This window comes from Chaetodon auriga, chromosome 8, assembly GCF_051107435.1.
Source record: "Chaetodon auriga isolate fChaAug3 chromosome 8, fChaAug3.hap1, whole genome shotgun sequence".
Classification (NCBI taxonomy): Eukaryota; Metazoa; Chordata; class Actinopteri; order Chaetodontiformes; family Chaetodontidae; genus Chaetodon; species Chaetodon auriga.
In genome coordinates, this window is record NC_135081.1 from 5,990,741 (window position 1) to 6,010,941 (window position 20,201).

General features: G+C 43.3%; 1 protein-coding gene across 5 annotated transcripts in view; it reads right to left on the reverse strand.

The window, feature by feature from the left end:
- The window catches only part of vps13b (vacuolar protein sorting 13 homolog B), a 319,766-nt gene that overhangs the window by 140,681 nt on the left and 158,884 nt on the right, over nt 1-20,201 (reverse strand). For 3 of the 5 annotated variants that reach the window (XM_076736852.1, XM_076736857.1, XM_076736853.1), the window contains exons 22-26: nt 14,925-15,159; nt 13,354-13,571; nt 8,374-8,577; nt 3,304-3,475; nt 827-941 (exon numbers count right to left, since the gene is read on the reverse strand). In XM_076736852.1, the coding sequence (XP_076592967.1) occupies nt 827-941; nt 3,304-3,475; nt 8,374-8,577; nt 13,354-13,571; nt 14,925-15,159 (944 nt within the window). Of the gene's footprint in view, nt 1-826; nt 942-3,303; nt 3,476-7,875; nt 8,578-13,353; nt 13,572-14,924; nt 15,160-20,201 lie in introns of those variants that run through there. The other 2 variants (XM_076736854.1, XM_076736856.1) reach the window with 2 other exon arrangements.

Consider the following 20,201-nt stretch of genomic DNA (forward strand, 5'->3'; position numbering starts at 1 on the left):
GGAATTGCCTCCTGCAAACTGGTCTCTTCCCAACAGAGCAAAACCTCAGGCACGTACACAGCTGCTGATTCCATCACAGAGGAATGTGATCAAGGCAAGGAGGAAGAAATACAGGAAAAAATAAGGATTTAGATATTGAAAATAAGCCCCTCTTTAACTGACGGGAACTCAAGTCGCAGATTCAGTTTCACCATGCTGCAATACATGCTTTCATAATTTCAGAGCCCAGAGCTAAATTACCCCATTTTGACTGGAACTTGACGTGGGGAGAGATTACCATTAAGGATGCAGTGGAACATCGCCCAGTGGTTTTCCTCCCCTAACAACGTGTTAATGTTTCTGTGAATCGATTCAGACACCGCAGGCTCAGAGAAAATGACTGAGGGACTGACTGAACTCCTCTGCTTTGTGAGTCAGAGCTGGGCCAGCCCAGAGCCCGTTCAGCCCGTCCATCTTGTCCATTGGTCCATCTGCCTGTCTGTAGTCACCGCCTCAACAGCTGTCTGGAGAGATGATGGGGCTGAGGTGATAATCCGAAAAATCACCCATATGAGCAGAAGTGGGAACAGACACAGTGTTAGTGGTATTGGTGGTAAGTGTGTGTTTAGACTCTGGGACTGTGAGAGCACAAGTGTGAGTGTGGGGGCGGCAGGGTGACCTGGTGGATATAGAGACTGTCCTCAAAATGAAGGGCTCCAGTTTTATCACTGCCTCTGCTGGAGCTATGTCAGTCACGATATGAAAATGCTGTTAGCTGATTAAAGATTAGCCAAAAAGAAGAAACCTGGATGCATACATGTTTTTACATGTACGAGATGTACTCTACCTGCATCTGTAGTGATCGATGTTGAAGCTGCCGACTTTGCATTTGATCTTTGTATAAACATCTTGGACATCTACTGAGGCACTCAGGTCTTCTAGTTCACTGATGACACAGATTTCTGACACAAAAAAACAAACAAACAAAAAAAACAAAACAGAAAACAATATATAATTTTTTTGTTACATGTTCAGTTCACAAAGTGAAAAGACAAAGATTCATGTGGGAACTAAAATGTGTGTCAATCTTTACTTCGCAACAATGTGAATGTTTCTCCTGCTGTTTTTTTGTTTTAGCATGCTGTACGGCCACCATGCCACTTGGCAAACAGGAAACACATCTGAACTCGGACGTCAGCAGAGGAAGTCTCATCTGTGTGTGTGAATCTCATTTCTGTGGGCGAGGACCTGCACTGCACCTAACCCTGTTCAGCTCTTGCCCCTGGTCGTGGTCCAACTGCTGTGATCAGTTCCTGCACAGTGGGCACAACAGTGTGTTTTTGAAGCTGATTACAGCCTGCGTACACACACGTACACACACACACACACACACACACACACCAAATGTGCAAACCCCTACATACTGCCTGGCTGGCGAAGAAAGTCATACTGAAATATGTGGAAAAGAAGGCAAAACATGAATAAGAGATCCCTGAGCTGGTCATAATGAAAGTGTGTGCCTGTGTGTTTACACAATACTCACTGTTCATGTAGACACAAAAGTGTGTGTATTCATCAAAATGCACTGTGTGTGTGTGCCTCAGTGCACCTTGTGTGCGTACAAACCCACCCACTGCAGACGAAGTGAGTAAGCTTCATAGAAGGACTGATTAACTTTGTACTGAACTGAGCCTGTGAGCTTAGCTGTTGGTTCTCTCTCATTGTTTCCACAAAAAAGTCCCACAATCGCAGGCTAGCTTGGGAAAATGGACTTCATGCATGTGAAACTATGGTTGTTGTTGTACTGTTGCCTTGTGGTGATTCTGAGAAACGCAGAGGTTCCTAATGGCTTATTAAAATTGAAACACAAGGCTTGTCAGCTTTATTGTGGATACTATGTGGAAAGAACTCTCCCAAGTTGTTAGATACTCAGAAACTCATAGTCTCCGAACACGGTGTTGATATTGATGTATGAGTTTTCTAAACCCACCCTGTAAGAGTCCTGGAAACCCTTAGTCCCTTCGTCTTACATGGCTCATCTTGAAAGAAGGAAAGTGTACCACTGATTTGTGCCTTGAGCAGAGCCTCTGGAGACTCATACTTGATTTTCTACCTCTAATCTTCCAACACATAATAGCATAACATTATACTCAAGGACCAATACGTCTGGAATGACTGTTTTTCCATTTCTGTGGAGAGACAAGAATCTTATTTCCTTTGCAGTTGAAAAACATATTACATCATAGCAGATTGTCTGCAGTTATATCTGTGGCTGACTTATCTCCAAGAATGTACTTGTGATATTAGGCATCTAATATATTGCATACACACAATTCTTGTTTTCAATAACATGCTTAATGTGGTGCACACAGAAAATCCAGTGGTAAGTTCATCTCACAACTCACATGGCACGTATTAAACCCAAATCCTAAGTAATGCCTATTTAGGATGTCTCTAAGTCAAACCATCTCTGTGATGTCCTCCAAAAATTTCCGTTTCCACTATAAAGGACCTTAAGATGGGTGATCTGGTTGGCAGATGCTAAATATTACAGCCACCAATTAAAGGTAAATCTAGCTTTTCATCGCCCCTGTAAATCTAAAGGGGACAAGAGCTGGTTCGCTTGGGATTCATCACCCATTTATTTATTTGTCTTTCCCCTCCGTCCCTCATGCTCTCCAGCTGCTTTTCCCTCCCGAGCGCTCAACATTTGACTGAGAAAAAGAGTTGGAAGTTGATCACTTTAAGTGTTGATACAGCAAGACTGTAAAAAGTCTAAACGGCTTCCTGCGCTCTTTCACACTGCACACAATCTGCAATAAAAACTAGTCCTGCTTTACAGATGGAAGGTTTCTCTGTTGCCTTATAACACAGGTTCATTAAATCACAAACTTAATTTGATAACAATGAATGAATGTATTGTTTATCCAGACACAGTCACTGTCACTGCTCATCATCATTCAGTTATTCCATACATGTCGATGTTACCGTGAAAAAGTACAGAGACTTACCACATATCGGATGTTCATAGCAACAAATCACTAATTTGATCAGTTTGAACACGACTGTATTACCAATGAGCAACAGAGAACGGAAAATGTACTGAAATTCACTGTAATAAGTATAAAAGCCGCCATTCCAATAAAGTTGGGACGTGACAAATAAAACACAATATGATAATTTAATTGAAAATGGTACAAAGACAAAATATTTAATGTTTTACCTCATCAACCTCATTGATTTTTGTATAAATTCTGTTTTAAGTTTTACATAGTGTCCTAACTTTTTTTTTGAAATTAGGATTGCATGTCAAGGTTGGGGTACCTGTTTTTTTGGCAGTAGGGTCAGGAGCGAACAGTTTAACCGTGACCTTGGGCAACATCCACTGCATCCAAAGGCTGACCTTCCCGCTGGTTCCACCAATGCTGCTAGTTTTCTGCTCCAGTGTCACTGTGTCGGCGAATGGGCTGTCATCTCCAGCAGGCACCGAGTCACCCTGGGGAGCCAAAATAGGATTGGTTCAATCAGGGCTAAGATGGTAACAAGCTCTATATGCAAAGGCAGAACTGGGCACTACCACATGAGTTTGAAGACTGACAGAATTCAAACATTTAATAACGATTGGTTCAATGTCAATGAGTAAGCAACATCTCACATTTTAGGCAGTAAGATTGAATAGCAAGTTAATAGATTCAAGTCATATTGACCAAAACAAAGACTGACATTTCCTTGAAGAACATGAGCACAAATACAACATGTACCTTAAAAATCTGATGTCTGTGTCTGTTTGTTTAATCTGACTATCCAACCATGTGTTTGGCGAATGTGTATGTATGTTTGAAAGTGTCGTCATTGTGCATGTAGCCATAGCAAAGCAACCACCAGCTCTCGAGTCTTCTGGTGTGTAAATGACATCAGTGTCTGGTGAGTAGAACTCCACTCAGGGCTGAGTGATGTGTATGCATGTGTGTGTCTATTACTGGGGGGACCATTGTGTGGAGCTGTCACTGGTGTTAACCCCAAACTAAGCCACCAGCACCCACATGGCCTGCTTTCACTCAAGTGCACCGGGACACACACGTCTTACAGCCTGGGAGAGAATGGGAAGTGAAGACTGGAGGCGGGGGCGGAGGTGGGGGCTGAGGTGGAGAGGAAAGCAGGATGCGGCGGAGGAGGCTGCCTTGTGTGAGCTCTCATCTCATTACTGGGGGTTTGGCAAGGCACTGAGGATGACAGCACTGGGGACATTTTTTATTTCTCTCACTCTCTTCCTGGTAAATCTGTTTTCCAAACATGTATCTGAGCGGCTGACTCGGGAGGAGAAAAGCCTGCAAACAAACAATATGGCAATTTGCAGCTCTAGCATTGCAGGGTTTCACTTTTTCCACAACTTCTCCCATCACAGCGTGGTAATGACAGATTGTGTCATGGTTATCGAGCCTGGCTGCGGTTGGTGAGGAGGTTATCAACCATCTCAATTAGAAACCCCACAGCTGCTGGACTGATTACAGTGTCTTAAAGAGGATCCAGATGAGGGAACTATGTCGCTGCTCCACAGCTGGGCGGAGGGATGAGGGCCCCACGCTAATTTGCAAATTTAATTTAATCGCGCAGTTGAGGGTGGCTGACAGCAGAGCTCAATAACAACGCATGACAATTATATAAATAAATTAAGGATTATGTCGATTCAAAAATAGATTCAACATTACAGTCTACGGGGAGCAGTAAAACTTATGAGAAGCATGTGCTCCAGGGGAAGCACTAGCTCTCAGACTAAGAAAAGTAATACATACCTGTTTAGGTATTTAAAATTTCTCAGATAAAGGAAAAACAAAGGAATACACCACAAACACAAGCATGAATTTAAGCTGCAGGACACTGGAACCTCTGCAGTCAGGGGAGACACAGTCCTATATTATATCAAACATATATAAACAGTCTATATACAGTACGAAACATTATATACAGCTTCATAAACCTCAATGATGAACTTAAAAACTTCACATAAGAACAAAAATACCATTAAATAAACAACAGTGAATCACTTAATTTCCCTAGAACGAGCATTTATTCCAATCAAGTGTCTAGCGGTGTCATGTGTTTCCATGGAACCAAACAGTCAAGGTGTGAGAGTGTGTGTCTACGTGTGTGTATTAAGAGCGACTGGCAGTGAGTAATATGAGCCCAGTAGTAATGGTGTTCAGTCAGTCTCAATGAGAGATATTCTAGTGTCAACTGCCATTTGGGGACTAATTATTGTTGAGCTGGAGTCAAAACATAGCACTGTGTGTGTGCGTGTGTGTGCGTGTGTGTGGTTAGGACTGTTTAGTTTACAGTTCTGGCCAGTCGGCAGGATTAGGCTCTGTAATGTCATGTGTGGAAACAGGAGCCAGCCGCTGGCGCTGTGGGAAGCTCAGACCACTGTGTACTGCAGCGTGGTTACGCTGGAGCATCGGACAGCCGACTGCTCCTGCTTCCCCGCCAGAGCTGCTGCTGTCACTTAAAAACTCTGTCTCTTCCAAGCTGATGTTACCAGGGTCAGAAGAAAAAGAAATTATTAACAGGCTGACGACCCTGCTTTGTTTTGCAAATTATACAAGAGTTTCTAGAAATTTTTAGGCGACTTTCAATTCAGGAATTTGTGAATGGCTTTAATTGAGAAAAACAGGAAAAACCCCAAAAAGTGTATATAATTTTTGAAATTGAGAGTCAATGACATTTGTTAAGGCAAACTAGAAAAAAAAAGAAAGCAGAAAAATGTGTGGGAGGAAAAAAAGTGCAAGAAGTAAAGTTAAGATCACTAATAATTTCCTGCCAAAGCTGCTGTTTTTATCAGCGTGAGAAAACTCCCCCTGCTCCTCATATCAAGGTGAGGCCTTGAAGAACAGATGTGGTGCTGTGGTGATGGTAGAGGTGGGCTCTGCCACGTTCCTGAGCTTCCAGATTGGGGCCCCAAACACACACACACACACACACACACACTCTGAGAGGGAGCTATTTTCCCACACCTCCACAAGCCAAGCTGTAAAGTATACAGTTTAATTCCTGGGCCTCTGCGCTATAAACGGGCTGTGGATCCGGGTTTATTTTCTTTGCAGAGTTTGTCTTTGCTCATCAGAGAGACCCAAACATTGGAAGACAACAGCAGGCTGGGAAGTGTCAAAGAAAAATGGAGGAAAAGGCAGATCACGAAAGAAGAGTGGAAAAAGAGGAGGCTTTAGGGACAGGTGGAAGGATGGAGAAAACCAGGGAGGGCACAAAGGACGGGTTTAGTGATAGGGAGAAAAGATTAAAAATGAAATGAAGCACGAGAGGTGGGATAAATCTGCAGACAGAGATGTAAGAGAAGGGAAGAGGGAGAAGTGGGGGAGATGGAATAAGGCATGCATAGAGGAGAGACAGAATAGGAAGATAAACAACTACAAGATGGAAAAAGCCAAAAAGCAAAACCAGAACTTGACACGTGACTGGGCCTAATTGTTTACATTCCATTTTGTCCTAAATTCCTACTAACTTGTATAATTGATGATGGCGGTCATTATCACAGGAGATTATTACTTAATGATGCTGGTTCCTTCGGAGGAATCTTTGTTGTTGTTTTGGGGGTTGCAGCTGCTGGTGGTCAGGCTTTTGGCAGGTTAGGAAAGAGCTTTTTTTTCAGGCTATGGTACCAAGCGTCAGGTCAGTTTGGGTTATGAGAGAATGCCGTCAGATCGGGATCAACATGAGAAGAAAGAGAAATAAAAGGTATGACGAACAGACGCACACAATATTGTGTCAGCTCAATAGTGGAGGGTGGAGGAATGGTTGGCAAGGGGCTGCAGGTCAGGGGGTTTTGGGGGCGTGGTGTGGCTGCAGTTGAAGAGCTGGAAGACTGAGGAGGAGGGTGGGAAGTGGGCTTGTTGGGGAGAGACTGCTGTCACTACTGCTGAGACTTATCAAAACAGCTCCTACATTCTTGCTCAATCAGTCAGCCTCCCAGAGGACTAAACACTTCTACCAGTGTTTGTACTTAGGTAAACAGTGACAAGTGGGCTGTCAGGGGCCTCTGTGGCCTTGTTATAGACACACTATACCATAGGGCCTCCACTGCCATTCTGAACCGCTGCCACTTCTGTGGGTCCACACATGACGCAAGAACACACACATGTTGATAGTACAGAAACAAATGCAGGCACAGATGAACATCGACGTATGAAACACTTTTCGCATGTATATGTACTCACAAAGACACACTTTACTGCCTCTCAGGGTGGTATGATGGTTGTGCTGTGATCACAGGGGCCCCACATTGCTGACAGGGCCCAGGTGGTCAAAGAACATTCAAACCCTGGGCTGGTTTCCACAGAAACACTCATCAACACAATCATTTCATGCATCCTACTGTACTTCACACGAACATACACAAACATATTACACAAGGCCCTCGTGGCTGAGGCCCCAAGGCCGTGGACCCCCCGCTAGCCGTTGATGCTGCTACTGTACTAGACAGGAGAAACAACTCCTGCCGCATTACCTAAGCCTAGGATAAGCATCACCTTGGGATGAAGGGAAAAATAACACTGCTGTTGCTCCCAAAAAACTCTTATGGTAAGTTTTCCATTGGCTGTGCACATGCCTGCACGCACTGCACTGCACTCCATACTTCACTCTCTGGGTTTGATATTTTATCTGAGCAAAAAAATGTAAATACAGGTTATTGTTTTCCCCAAATTAAGAGGCAGGTTTATACTTAATCAAGCCCCAGCTTACACGAATCAAACAGAGCTCACAGCCTATCCGGAGTGTCTGCTCTGGGTAAGAAAAAATAACGAAAGAAACACAAGCACTGATGAGATTTTTCCAGCTTTGAAAATCCTTCCCAAACAAAACAGATTTTTTTTTTTTTTTTTTTTTAGACAAACTGCATGTGTTAGCGCTGACTCAACTTCTCATAACAATAAAAATACAATATTTGCACTTAAAATCATAAATCAGCAGCAGAATTATGTATACAACAAAGGCTTACATCGCATGTGTTATTGCATGACTCACAGCACCTTAGATTTGAAATAAAAGCTCCTAGTTGGGTGTTGGCAGGGCGCTGCCATTAGGCCTCTTATTAATCAAGCAGCACAACATGAAAGGAGTGATGCAAGAAAAACACACTAAATGACAAAACGTTGCAGTGGATGATAATGAGCTGTGTGATATGTAGGAGGAGCAATAGCAGCAGTAAGATCAAATACACAAAGGAATAAATGAAACAGTGAATCATTTTACTGCAAGGGTAAGTCAAATCTTATCCCATGATGCTCAGATGTGCAGATTCATGATTCTCACACTTCATAAAAGACCCTCATAAAAACACTGAAATGACAAAATGAAATATGTAACTTGGTGAGAAAAACAAACCTCTGTGGGGGAGCCGAAATCTGCAGAGGGACTGCAGGTGCTGGTGTCTGGCAGGGCGGTGCCAGCACTGCTGCGCACTGGGGAGGACGGAGCAGCGCCGGCGGGGGGTTCTGGGATACTGGAGGTCTGACGCAAGATGCCATGCCTCTGGAGACGAGCCCATGTCGAGCTCCAGCTGAGGAGGAGCTCGTACAACAGCTGAACCTGGACAGTGACAGAAACAGACGAAAACCTTATGTTGCAGTGCTAGATAAAGAGTTTTTACATACGTCAAACTGACTGACGATGACTTGTAATCTAATGGAGTCTGATGTATTTCTTTCTTATCTGACAACTCGCTCTTTCTCACTGCATTGTACACACAGCTTTGACCATGCACACGGCTGAACATTTCCAAAACATGAAGTCTACTGTGCCAGTTGAGTGCCTTAAAAGATAAACCTAACACACCACAAGTAGTCTTAATATTTGAAACCAGATTCAAATGTATTTTTTGCCAAGGTCTGACTCAAACAGCTGCACTGGGGAGTTCTCATGTAGTTCTGACTTCTGGGGCCATTACCATGATTTGGCTTGGCAGCTTTGTAGTTATGTGACACTAAACCTAGTTAAAGTTGAGAGAGAAGCAATGAGAGAAGGAAGAAATATTAGCCAGAAATGGACCACTATCCATTCCCATTTCTTTCACTCTCCAACTTAGCACTCTTTTAGACTTTGTACTTGTCATTCAGAGAGGCCTCACTTCACAAAAGCTACGTCAAGCCTATGTGTTCATGTTTCTATTTGATGGAGGATTATTTGAAAGGCACAGCATGCTCATACACGTGCTTCACTGTACAATTTTTTTTTTTTATCCATAACAACAAAACTCCCAAAGAAACACCCACAGAGGAAAGTTGTGTCATCAATTTCCCCTGAAAAACTCACTACAGTTAGGAAAAACTGAAGGCTCGGCGTCAAGTGTTCTCAACTATTTATCATGTGTTCACATGAAAAGAGGCCTTAGCTTTAAACAACAACAAAGCCAAAAACAAGAGTGGAAAACATGAGGGGAAGGCAGGGGAATGTGATGTGATGCTTTCAGTTATTCATGCATTCACTCAGTGTTCTTTAGAAAAGAGAGAGAGGGAAAGAAAGGGAGGAAAGCGACGCTCTTTCACAGTGAGCTAATTTCTGGATTTCAAATGCTTCGCTTCTGCAGCCAACTAACCCCCCACCCCCCCCACCACTGAGGTCTGAGGGTCCCTCAAAAGTAAAGGTGCACAGACACATGAGCACACACAAAATCGCTCTCTCTACTCCAAACACATTTTTACTCGCCAGTGCTCACTCACACACATGCACGCCTGTTAGCGCACACATTACAGGGAGGCCTTCCATAAATAAGCATAAATCAAATGAAAAGCAGCACAATACATTACAGCTGGGCCATTTCAAACATGTCCAGGAAGAGCTGCTAACGCCGATCCAGCAGCCGTCCAGGGACAGGGCCAACAGCTGTGTGCCATACCCAACCGAACTGCGTTACCGACAGGAGAGGCACGGCTCCGTGCTCTCTTCTCTGAGAGTCTGGGGCCTGGAAGTCCAACCAAGCACAACAAGGCCTACTGCACTCAGCAGCAGATGTGGAGGAAAGGAGCAAAGAATGCCGAGCAGAGGAGAAAAGGGGACGGGGTGAGTACAGCAAGGCTGAGATGAAGGGTTGTTACACGGCCTCTGTTTTAGCAGAGTCCGGAGTTCAGTCCCTATCCCTGCCTTCATGGTGAGGTTTTGTGCATTTCTCTGTTACCTCATCCTTCCATCCACCCTCTCATCATTTGTCTTCATATTTCATTTTGTCCTTCTCAACATCTTACCACACTCTACCCTCCTTTTCCTTCATCTCTTAACTTCCCTCTAACATTTGTTCCATCCTACAGTTTACCATCTTCCTGCTCATGACATCCCTGTTTAATGGAAAGTAGGGTCAGTTAGTTCAGCTCAGCTACTGCTCTTGGGCCAGTGGGCAGGCTGGGCCGCACGCACGCACGCACGCACGCACGCACGCACGCACGCACGCACGCACGCACGCACGCACGCACGCACGCACGCACGCACGCACGCACGCACGCATTTCTACTTCATTTTTTGTACTTTAATCCTTGTGAGGACACTCACTGACATAACGTAATCCGTACAGTCTCAACCCTCAAACAGCTCTTTGAGGGTCCATCTGAAAGTGAGGAACCACCAAAATGTCCTCACTTTCCAAAAATGTCCTCACTTCCAAGGTCTACCACTCACATTGGTTCTCACAAAGATAGCTGAACAAGTAGACACGCACTCACTCTAATTTGCACGCTTACATGAGCTCACAACACATATGCCACATTTCGTGAGTTGGGGAAGTGAGCAGAACATTTGGAGGGCTTGGTTCTCCAAAGACCTGTCATCTGCAGATCAGGAGGCCTGCTAGGCTGCAGTAGTACAAACTGGAGACTGAACAGGGGCTTCGACAGTTATTCATAAAAACACAGATGAAAGACAGGAGAGCATGCAGATGGTGAGTGTTCATGTGCCTTTATCTGAGCACAGTTTATACAGAAACTTCACAAACGTGACATACTGTTGAGTTTGTGTGGTTGCTGAGAGTGTACATATGTACAGGTGTGTGTGTGTGTGTGGGTCTGTTCACTGAAATGCTATACAGTTAGGTGTCAAAGGTCAAAGCAAACTGTGGTGATGTGTGTGCATGTGTGTGTATGTCTGCTGATTTCAAGGTGGTCCTGATAAGGTAAAAGAGCAGCTACTAGCCCCATCCCTCTGACACCACATGAATCATTCACACAGACACACAAAGTCAGACTGGAGATGACACACACTATGTACAGCAAGCACTGCAAGCACTGCACTACAAGCACACACACAGAAGTTGGATGTGATCACCCTTCCATTAAAAGCTGGTTTACAGCTTCAAGGACCAGTGTGTAGGATCTATGGAGGTCTATTGGCAGAATGTGGCAGAGACGGAACATAATATTCCTAAGTATGTTTTCATTCATGTATTATATATCGGTATTCAGTTGGTCGCAATCTGCAACCTCACCACTAGATGACGCTAAATCCTGCACAGTGGTCCTTTAAGTACAATTATATTATTTTGATACGTACAAAGAGAGTAGGGGAATGATGCTGTTGAACAGACTGTGAATGTATTCAAACAACAAAATTTAAACTCAGTAACTATGTGGCTTTGCTGACACAAAGGTGTGTGTATGTGTGTGTTTGTTCCATTCTGATTCAGGATGTGACAATTCACCTTGGGAGTTCTGCATTAAAATTTAATGAACATGAGTTGGAAATATGCATCGAGGCTGATCGTCCAGTGTTTGCACCTTCAGTTTTATGGACACATTATGTGTGTGTGTTTGTGTGAGCATGCAACTGTTTCTTTGCATGGTCTGGTCCTGGCCTTTCACTGCTGCTTATCCCTTACATTCATGTGTACAGTCACTTTCATAGGCAGAAATTCAACATTTAAATCATATATTCCATGACACCTGTGACTACCTGTCAATGTACAATAAAGAAAGAGATTAAAAACACTCAGAGGCTCGACCAGTTCACTCCAGTTTCTAAAAATATCTTTGTTTTTTCCATGAAGTAATCCATCGCATATTACGGAAAATCTGATTTAATGTCACAAAAATGCAGTTTAAATGCCAGGAGAAGTTAAGAGGCCAAACTCTGCTTTTTTATTTGTTGACTTTAAATGTATTAATATCTCAAAATTAGCGCAATAATGATTGATGTTTAAACTCTAGATGTAACTCCACCACCCAAGCTCCTCCTGTTTCATAGACCCATCACAGCGTTCTCATCTGTGTTGGTGGTAACTTATTGTGCAGCAACTGTGCAGCGTTCTGACATCCCCATATACATTCCCACAAATGGCAATGCTAATTAGAAAGAGGAGCAAGTAGTGTGAGGTCTCTTTTGTTCTGCAGAGGGTGGGGTCGCTCTGGCAGCCGTTCTCAAAGCGCTGCTGCATGACTTGAAATGGTACAGTATTACCATTAGCTTGTAACCCCCCCTCGAGTCAGAAATCTACACAGAAGATGGAAAGAAAGAGAGCAGAGGTGAACAGATGGGAAGAGAGAGCAGAGGGATTGTGATGAAAGAGAAGAAAAGAAGAAGAGAAGTTTTCATTGGACGCAAAAACTAATAATGACTCATCATATAATCGCAATAAGCCTTCCCAGCTTTGCCAGACACAGGCACTCCATTTGAAAGGGAGAACAGAGAAGAAGGAAGAAAAGAAACTTTCCCTCAATAAACGACCAGCTCTCCTCATCTCTGGGAAAGTTTTCACCACTAACAGACTAAGGCCTTTCATTTGTTTCTGGTACCAATTCCCCTCAATATCACCATGGCTCATCACTGTGGTCGGAGACATTTAACAGTGTGACCACTCAAAAGGTCGCCCCAATTAAGTGTTTACAGAGGAACCTAATTCAATACAGCTAATTCAATTGTGAAAAAACAAAACATGTGTAATGGTACATGTAGATGTGATTATAGTGCTGTAACAGCGCAATGAAAAACAACGCAGGGACCCAACCGGGAGACAAACATGTTCCATTTCCAATCTGTCCATATTCATCATGCTCTCACTAAAACATAATAACACACTGTAAAACAATGATGATGAGTCTTGCAATTCCCCAGTCTCCTTCACTCAGACCTCTGAATGGTTGACCAAAACAAACAAGGCAACACTCTCTTGTTTACACTTTCATTTTCATGAAAATTATACGAGGTAAGAAGACGAGGCAGTTTGTTTATTGAAGTCAATCTATATCAGAAAATCCTGCAGAGGCAGGGTCTTCCTGCCAGGGTTCGTGTGTTCATATTTCAGGAAAGTTTACAACAGGATGATTTGTATAAATATACATGTAAATCTGATGACTACTTTGTGAGATTCAGGACTGTCTGACTGACCTGAGGGTTGGAGCACTTGACGTGGATGGGCTGCAGATCAACGTGGAGGCAGACTACAAAGGAGTGCCTTCCTTCAGAGCAGCTCTGCAGCTTATGGGATGTGACGGCCAGTGTGGAGGTACAGCCCATAGGCTCCAGCAGGCTCAGGCTTCGCTGCTGTCCCAGCAATGTGTACACACTGAACTGACTCAGACTTACTGTCCATGGGAACGCATCGCCTGGTGATAGACAAGAGAGAAGGAAAAAGACGGATACATAAAAGATAGTGGCAATGGGATAAAACAGTGGGAGAAAGAGGATGAAAATTGCAACAGAGGGATATTGGCAGAGATTGAGAGGAGCAGGGAGGAAGAGAGGGAAGGGAGAACAAAGAGCACAAGCCAAGCAATTGTGAAATTGAGAGGAAGACAAAGAGATACAAGAGAATTCCATTTTTTGTCCAAAAAGAAGGACAAAAAAGAACACTGGATTAAAACATCAGAGGGATCAGTCAACAACACTCATTATCAAAAAAGACTATGACAACTACGTTTTTCCTTCCACTTACCTTTAAAATGCAAGCCAAACACTGTACATGAGAAGAGAAAGCTTCAGGGAAAACACTAAAATGCACTAAAGAGCAGTATCCACGCAGGCAGAGGATCCCATCTACACACTGCAAAACGAAGGTACTTTCTAAATCTGCAGGTCTCAGATAAGATGCCACACTGGGAGAGCCTGACCTTGCTAGCTTGCCAACTCTGGTAGAACCATCTTACAGAGAAGGGGAACTTGTTCGCTAGCACAGAGCCATGAAGAGCACATTTCCCATTCACCGTGGGCAGGAACGCTTTGATCCAGGGCATTAAAACTAGAGATGAAGAGCTTTTCAAAGTGTAGGAATGAATTACTAAAAGCATGGGTTGTTAATTTTAACGGCAACATTGACAAGGCTGCTGATGTCACTGTTTTTGCTGTCGTTTTTCTTTCTCCTCCGTTTTTGAAATCTGTATGCCCAATGCTGATGTCATTCAAGAGAGTAAAAAAAAAAAAAAAGAAAAAAGGAGGGACCCCTTTTTTTCTTCTTCTAAAGAGAAAACACTGCTCACCCGTCTGAGTGTTGCTTATGTCAACTATACCAGGTGTGCGCACCACATGTGCAAGATCTATCTCTCAAAGTCGCTCTACTTAAGTTTGTTTGTCTTTTGTCATGGTAAATGAGTAGTAGGAGGTCAAAGGTTTGCTCGGTGTTGACAAGGCCATAATGATGATGAATTCACATTATGTAGCCTATTACTATTATGAAAGCATTCATTTCAATTATTAATAAAAGCAAATTCATTTGTTATAAAAGTGAAGTCGATTTTTCCCACCCACTGAAATTTATATCCCCAAACTCCCATTTTTAACCTATGAACCCATGGCTAGCATTGTTTTTCATTTTGTTTTCTCATTTTAATCTTCACATCAATTCTTCTGACATCATGTCAGCTGGCGTTCACACTGTGCATCTGGGTGTGTGTCGCTCTCCCAGCAATGGTCATCATTCTAATTAAAGGTAAGATTTCACTTGATACAGTATGAAGACCTACCTTCCTCCAAGATGGGCTTGGAGACCACAAAGGGGAGCTCCTGCAGCGGTTCCATGTACTTGTGCCCAGCACTAAAGACACTGATCTGTGGCAAGCAGACTACCAGGGTCCCAGGCATGGAGGCCTGGTTGTGGTACCAGCTGCGGACGGTGCCGGGAATGTCCCCACAGATGATGGTGCTCGGGGAGGGGAGGCTGTCATTAGGCAGGAACACACAGCATGACTGCAGCTCCAACTGGAGAGGGGAGAGAAAAATAAACCAGAGCTAGTACAGAATGAAATGAAGCAATGACCTCCAGGACCCTGGTGCTACAGAGAACAGCACAGAGCCACATAAGACTACACAGAACCAGCTAAGACCACGCAGACCTGCACAATGCCACATAAAGTTCACGTGTGCAACCGTGTACAAACATATATAGAGTATTATTACATTATAAGACCCTTTCTGTGCTGTTTTGGCCTGCAGGATTTGCCTTCAGAAAACTTTGAAAAGTGGAATGTGAGACTCTGAATGCCCAAACCAACGTGAAAATCGAGGAAACAGAAGACCTCTTAGAAATGTAGGGACATTTAACAGATAAATCTTGAACTTGAATCATGTTTGAAGTCTATTTAAAAGGGTTTGAGACCAATTCCAGCTGCATTATGTCACACATATTTCTGTTCACCAAAAAAGCAAAATTTACAAGCCATTAGGTCAGTAACCAGTAGCCAGTAAGTGTACGAGCAGTGTCTTTTTCCATTACACAGGGGCTGCACTGATTTAAAAGACCAGTTAACAGAAAGGAGAGTAGTCCAGGGTCCAGGGGGCAGACAGCAGGTGCTGCCAAGATAATCTGTGTGTGTTTGTGTGTCAGTCAGAGAGCAGCTCTGCTTAATGACCGAGCGCTGTTATACTGTAATATGTTCAGTGTCCGACACACATGCAGAGACACACACTTCCTCCTCTGAAATTTGCATATACACTCGTGCAACCTCCTGCTAATATCACACACACAAATGTTGGAACGCCTGTGACAGGCCTGTATATGGAGGCCAGTTTTCCCAGCTGTGATGAGAGTCGAGAGAGAGGGAGAACAGCAGAAACTGACAAAAAGGCTGGGATAGAGTGAGGAGAGAAAGAAAGAAAGAGAAAGAGGGAGAGATATAGTTACACATCCATCTCACGCTGCTTCCTCTTTTGATTACTCTTCAAAGGGGGGTTTGAAATCGGAACACTTTTGCACAAAGACACATAAGTCTTTGGCCTTTTTTAAGAGCCGACACGCAGGAAGAAAATCCATTGACACTGCCTGGTCTGCTGCGGATCTTAGCAGGGTTAAGCTGTAAAGCAGGCAGACACACGGAAACCGCTGGGTTTAACACTGTGACTCTGGTCTGCACCTTGAGCTCACTGCCTCGAGCTAATGCTCTCCTGCTGGACATCTTGGTTTAGTCATACACACAACTTCACATTATTACATAGTACTTCTTCTGCTTGAGCTATTCCTCAACCGTCAAACTATTTTGTGAACAATGGCCCTGGCTGTTACTCAATAAATGGGTGTGTCAGTATGAAGAACATAAGGACACAGTAAGGAAAACCAGCAGCAGTGGTGGCCATTGCACACGCAATAATTAAGAATTTGAAGCAATGTGTTAATCACTTTTGTATTGCAGTGTGTGGACGGATTGCAATGCAATTCAAAAAATGAGGCCTTCCCTGACTTTCTCAGTTGCCTATAACAGTCTGAGGGCTGATTTCTACATGAAGGACTCGGAACAGTTCTTCTGTTCCCCTACAGTGCCAACAGTGTGCAGCACTAGAGAACTGCAGTTTACTTAGCAGCCACCTGTGTCATTAATATCAAGGGTTTTCTGAAAAATACACATGGAACCTTTAAGAAATTACAAGAATAATTACTACATTGTCAAAATTGTCAGTGATTAATTTTCCATCAGTTGTTTCCATCAAGACTGTGATTAACTGACTAATCCTTTCAGGACTAATTTAATGCAGGACCAAGATCAAATGTAGTTCAAAGGTAAGCATGCGGATGTATATCTCTGTTTACTGTATATGTGTAAGCTTAACCCTCTCACTGTCAGAGATAAAGGTCCATACTAGGTTCAACCATAATAAATAGAAAGTAATCTTATACTTAAACATTTGCTGTTTCAAATGGGTCATTTGAGAGCACAGCCATCCTCCCATACAGAGCAACCGTAAACCACCAACTACAGTTACCTCAATTATTTAAGTTCCCATACTGTGTCTGATGGTTGACTAAATCTGTCATCATTTATCAAACTTTGAGAGTCAAACTTTTATACATCATTGTAGGAAAAATATCAAACACTCAAATACATGCTCACTGATGAAGGTTCACACTGGCGAACTGAAGGAATCTGGTTTGTCCGCGTTTGGGAAGACACAGATGGAAGACTCACATTTCATTTTATATGGACCTTTTTATTAGCAATTATGGGTTATTTTCAGCAAAATTGAATAGGAGGTAGATTTTGTTAATAACTATTGGGGCATGGTGAGTTTATTGTGTGACATATTTTAGGTCAGCCATTTTTTTTTAGCAAGGAAAAGGGGACTTTCTGGGTGTTAACAGTAGGCTGTGCCACGAGAGGATGTACCCTTCTCATACTATAACAAGGGAGCTAAAAATGGGCACCTTCTGTATAACTGCCCACCATAATCGCTGGTATGAGTGTGTACAATAAAACATAATGTAATGCCTCTTAATGGTGTTTGCTTAGGCTTTATAATGCTTTGCTGTTGTTCGCCATGGCAACACAAAGATGATGTCAAGTGTATGGTAGCTACAGACTTGCCACATCACACAGTGAAATACTAACAATAATCAGATAACATCTCACAGATGACAACAGAGGAAAAAGCTGAACAATTGAATGGCATTCGCTGGGCATAGCGACCACTGTTTCTGGATGTTTACACTCCAGCAGAGAAAAGGCTCGAAACACTTCAAAGGGCCTAAGTATGTAATGGAAAAGAAAATGGCCTGTCAGTCCTAAATCTGGGTGACACAAAACTAATCTTTAGTCGGCTTTCTTGTCCTTTTACCCCCCTTTTGGTGACAGCTAATAAAAGCCACAAAAAAACAAAACGCAAGACAAAACACAGAAACAAACATGTTGTAATTCACAATGGCAACAGTGCATGAGTCTATCTGAAGGCGAGGGCGGTGAATAGAGCAACATTTGCTTTTCTTTTGAGTGAGGGAGTTTAGGTCAACAGGGTAGATAAAAACAACAGTGAACCGGGTATTTCACACACTGGGGACCACAGGCTGCAGCCATGGATGAATATCTGGCTTCAAATCACCGCTGGAAGAAGGATGACAGCACAGAAAGACAAGGGAAATAATGCTATACCAAACAGATGAATAACTGTAACGTTACTCAAATATCTTGCCAGGTTCTGGATTAAACCGTGCTAAAGTCTGTGGGGCCAGAGAGTCCATGAACAAACTACTTATTGTAATCTATACCTACTGCAGGAGGCAACACGGTCACTGGCTGAAGCTGTATCCAAGACAAATACGGTAAACAAGTGAGATCAAAATATAATAAGACGTAAAAAGGACTCCGAGAGAGCGTGGCCCTGCCAAAGCTGCACAATCGTCTACATTTGTTATTTTAATAATAGAAAATGTTTAGGAATGTTTAATCTGCATCTGGATCTGAAGCAAAATACACACTGTGATAGAAAATCATGGGATAAATGTGCCAAATGTTTTTGAAGTGAGTACAACAGTTCATGAGAAAATGGTCAAAATAAAAAAATGCCCCATCTCATAATGTTGAGAAATCCTTTACAAAAATCCGGGTTCAGAATCCCTTGTTCCATGAGTGATGGCACGACTTTTCCTGAGTGGATGATAAGCTGCTAACAGACAGAAACAAAACCTCATAATAGTGTGTAGAATTTACTGCCTTTGGTACGCCCAACATGCGTGCCACACAATACTTTTTATCATGTGAGGGCAATGAAAAGCTGGTCCACTGTGAACACAAGTGCACAAGACTCAGAAAACAGGAATGTTCAAATGACTTCCACCCAAATGAATTTATATTCACTCACATGATGCCTTTGCCATGGAAACCTTCAGCTTTCTCAGTCACAGCAAAACACTGTTCATTTACAGACAGCATATCAAACCTCCATGCCGACATGTGCTCAAGATACCAGTCAAACACAGTGACAGGACTGTAAATGCCCATCCTTGGTTCTGCGGTTGTGTCACCCTTCTAGGAACATGAACTCAGAACCCTCTGAGAACCCACTGGCTATCCTCCACCCAGTTCTCTGGGCTACCGCTAACAGCAGGTCACCCTGTTTAACCTCGCAGACTTCTCCAAGACTCTCCTTCTGTGGTCTCATGTTTGAGCTGTGACTCACGCACACACAAACACAAGGAGACAGACATACAGTATCCAAACAAAGACGACAGGGGTAACAAAGGGCGAGAGAGGGAGCGCTGGCACTGCCGAGCAGCGCTGACAGATCCAAAGAGAGAAATAGTCTGAGGTCAGAATGTCCCATATGCATCACTGCTCTGACCGCTGCCAAAACCGCTGACAGAGCTTCTCCCTGACCAACTCTGTATCCCTCCATCACATACCCTCCCATGCCTCTGTCCTTTTGTCCCTCTCACTGCTGAGGCCCTGCTGTTGGAGTCCAGGTCTCTTACCATGACCATGCATTGATTCAGGGTGGAAAGTCCATGTAGAGATGTTGTGACTGGAGAAAGTGGAGGAAAGAAAAGCCTAGAGGAGAGGAAATAAGAGCTGGTGGGAGCGAGCGGGAAATGTTGTGTTTGTGTTCAACATTATGGAATAGTTGCATATACTGAAAAAGAAAGAAAGAAAGAAAGAAAGAAAGAAAGAAAGAAAGAAAGAAAGAAAGAAACGTCCTCTGTACTTAAACGTCAGAGCAGAAAGTGAGAGTATGTGTGTGTGTTTCATGTCACAACTTCAGGTGTAAAAGTTCACTTGAGGTTGCGCAGGGTCATGTTTGGTATTCCACACAATTGTGTTTAACAGCTCTGTAACAGGCCAATAAACACAGCACGGGAAGCAGTGAGTCTGTGCGACAAAGTCCCCCTGCTGCGAGCTGTCGGGCATGCCAGCTTCATGTGTGCGAGAGAGAGAAAGCATGCTCAGTGTCCTGTGACAGGACAGGAAACTTACAGGTATGCCAGGCTGACCTAAAACCGATGTTCGCTCCGTCACATGCTTGGGAGGCAAAGGGCCACATTT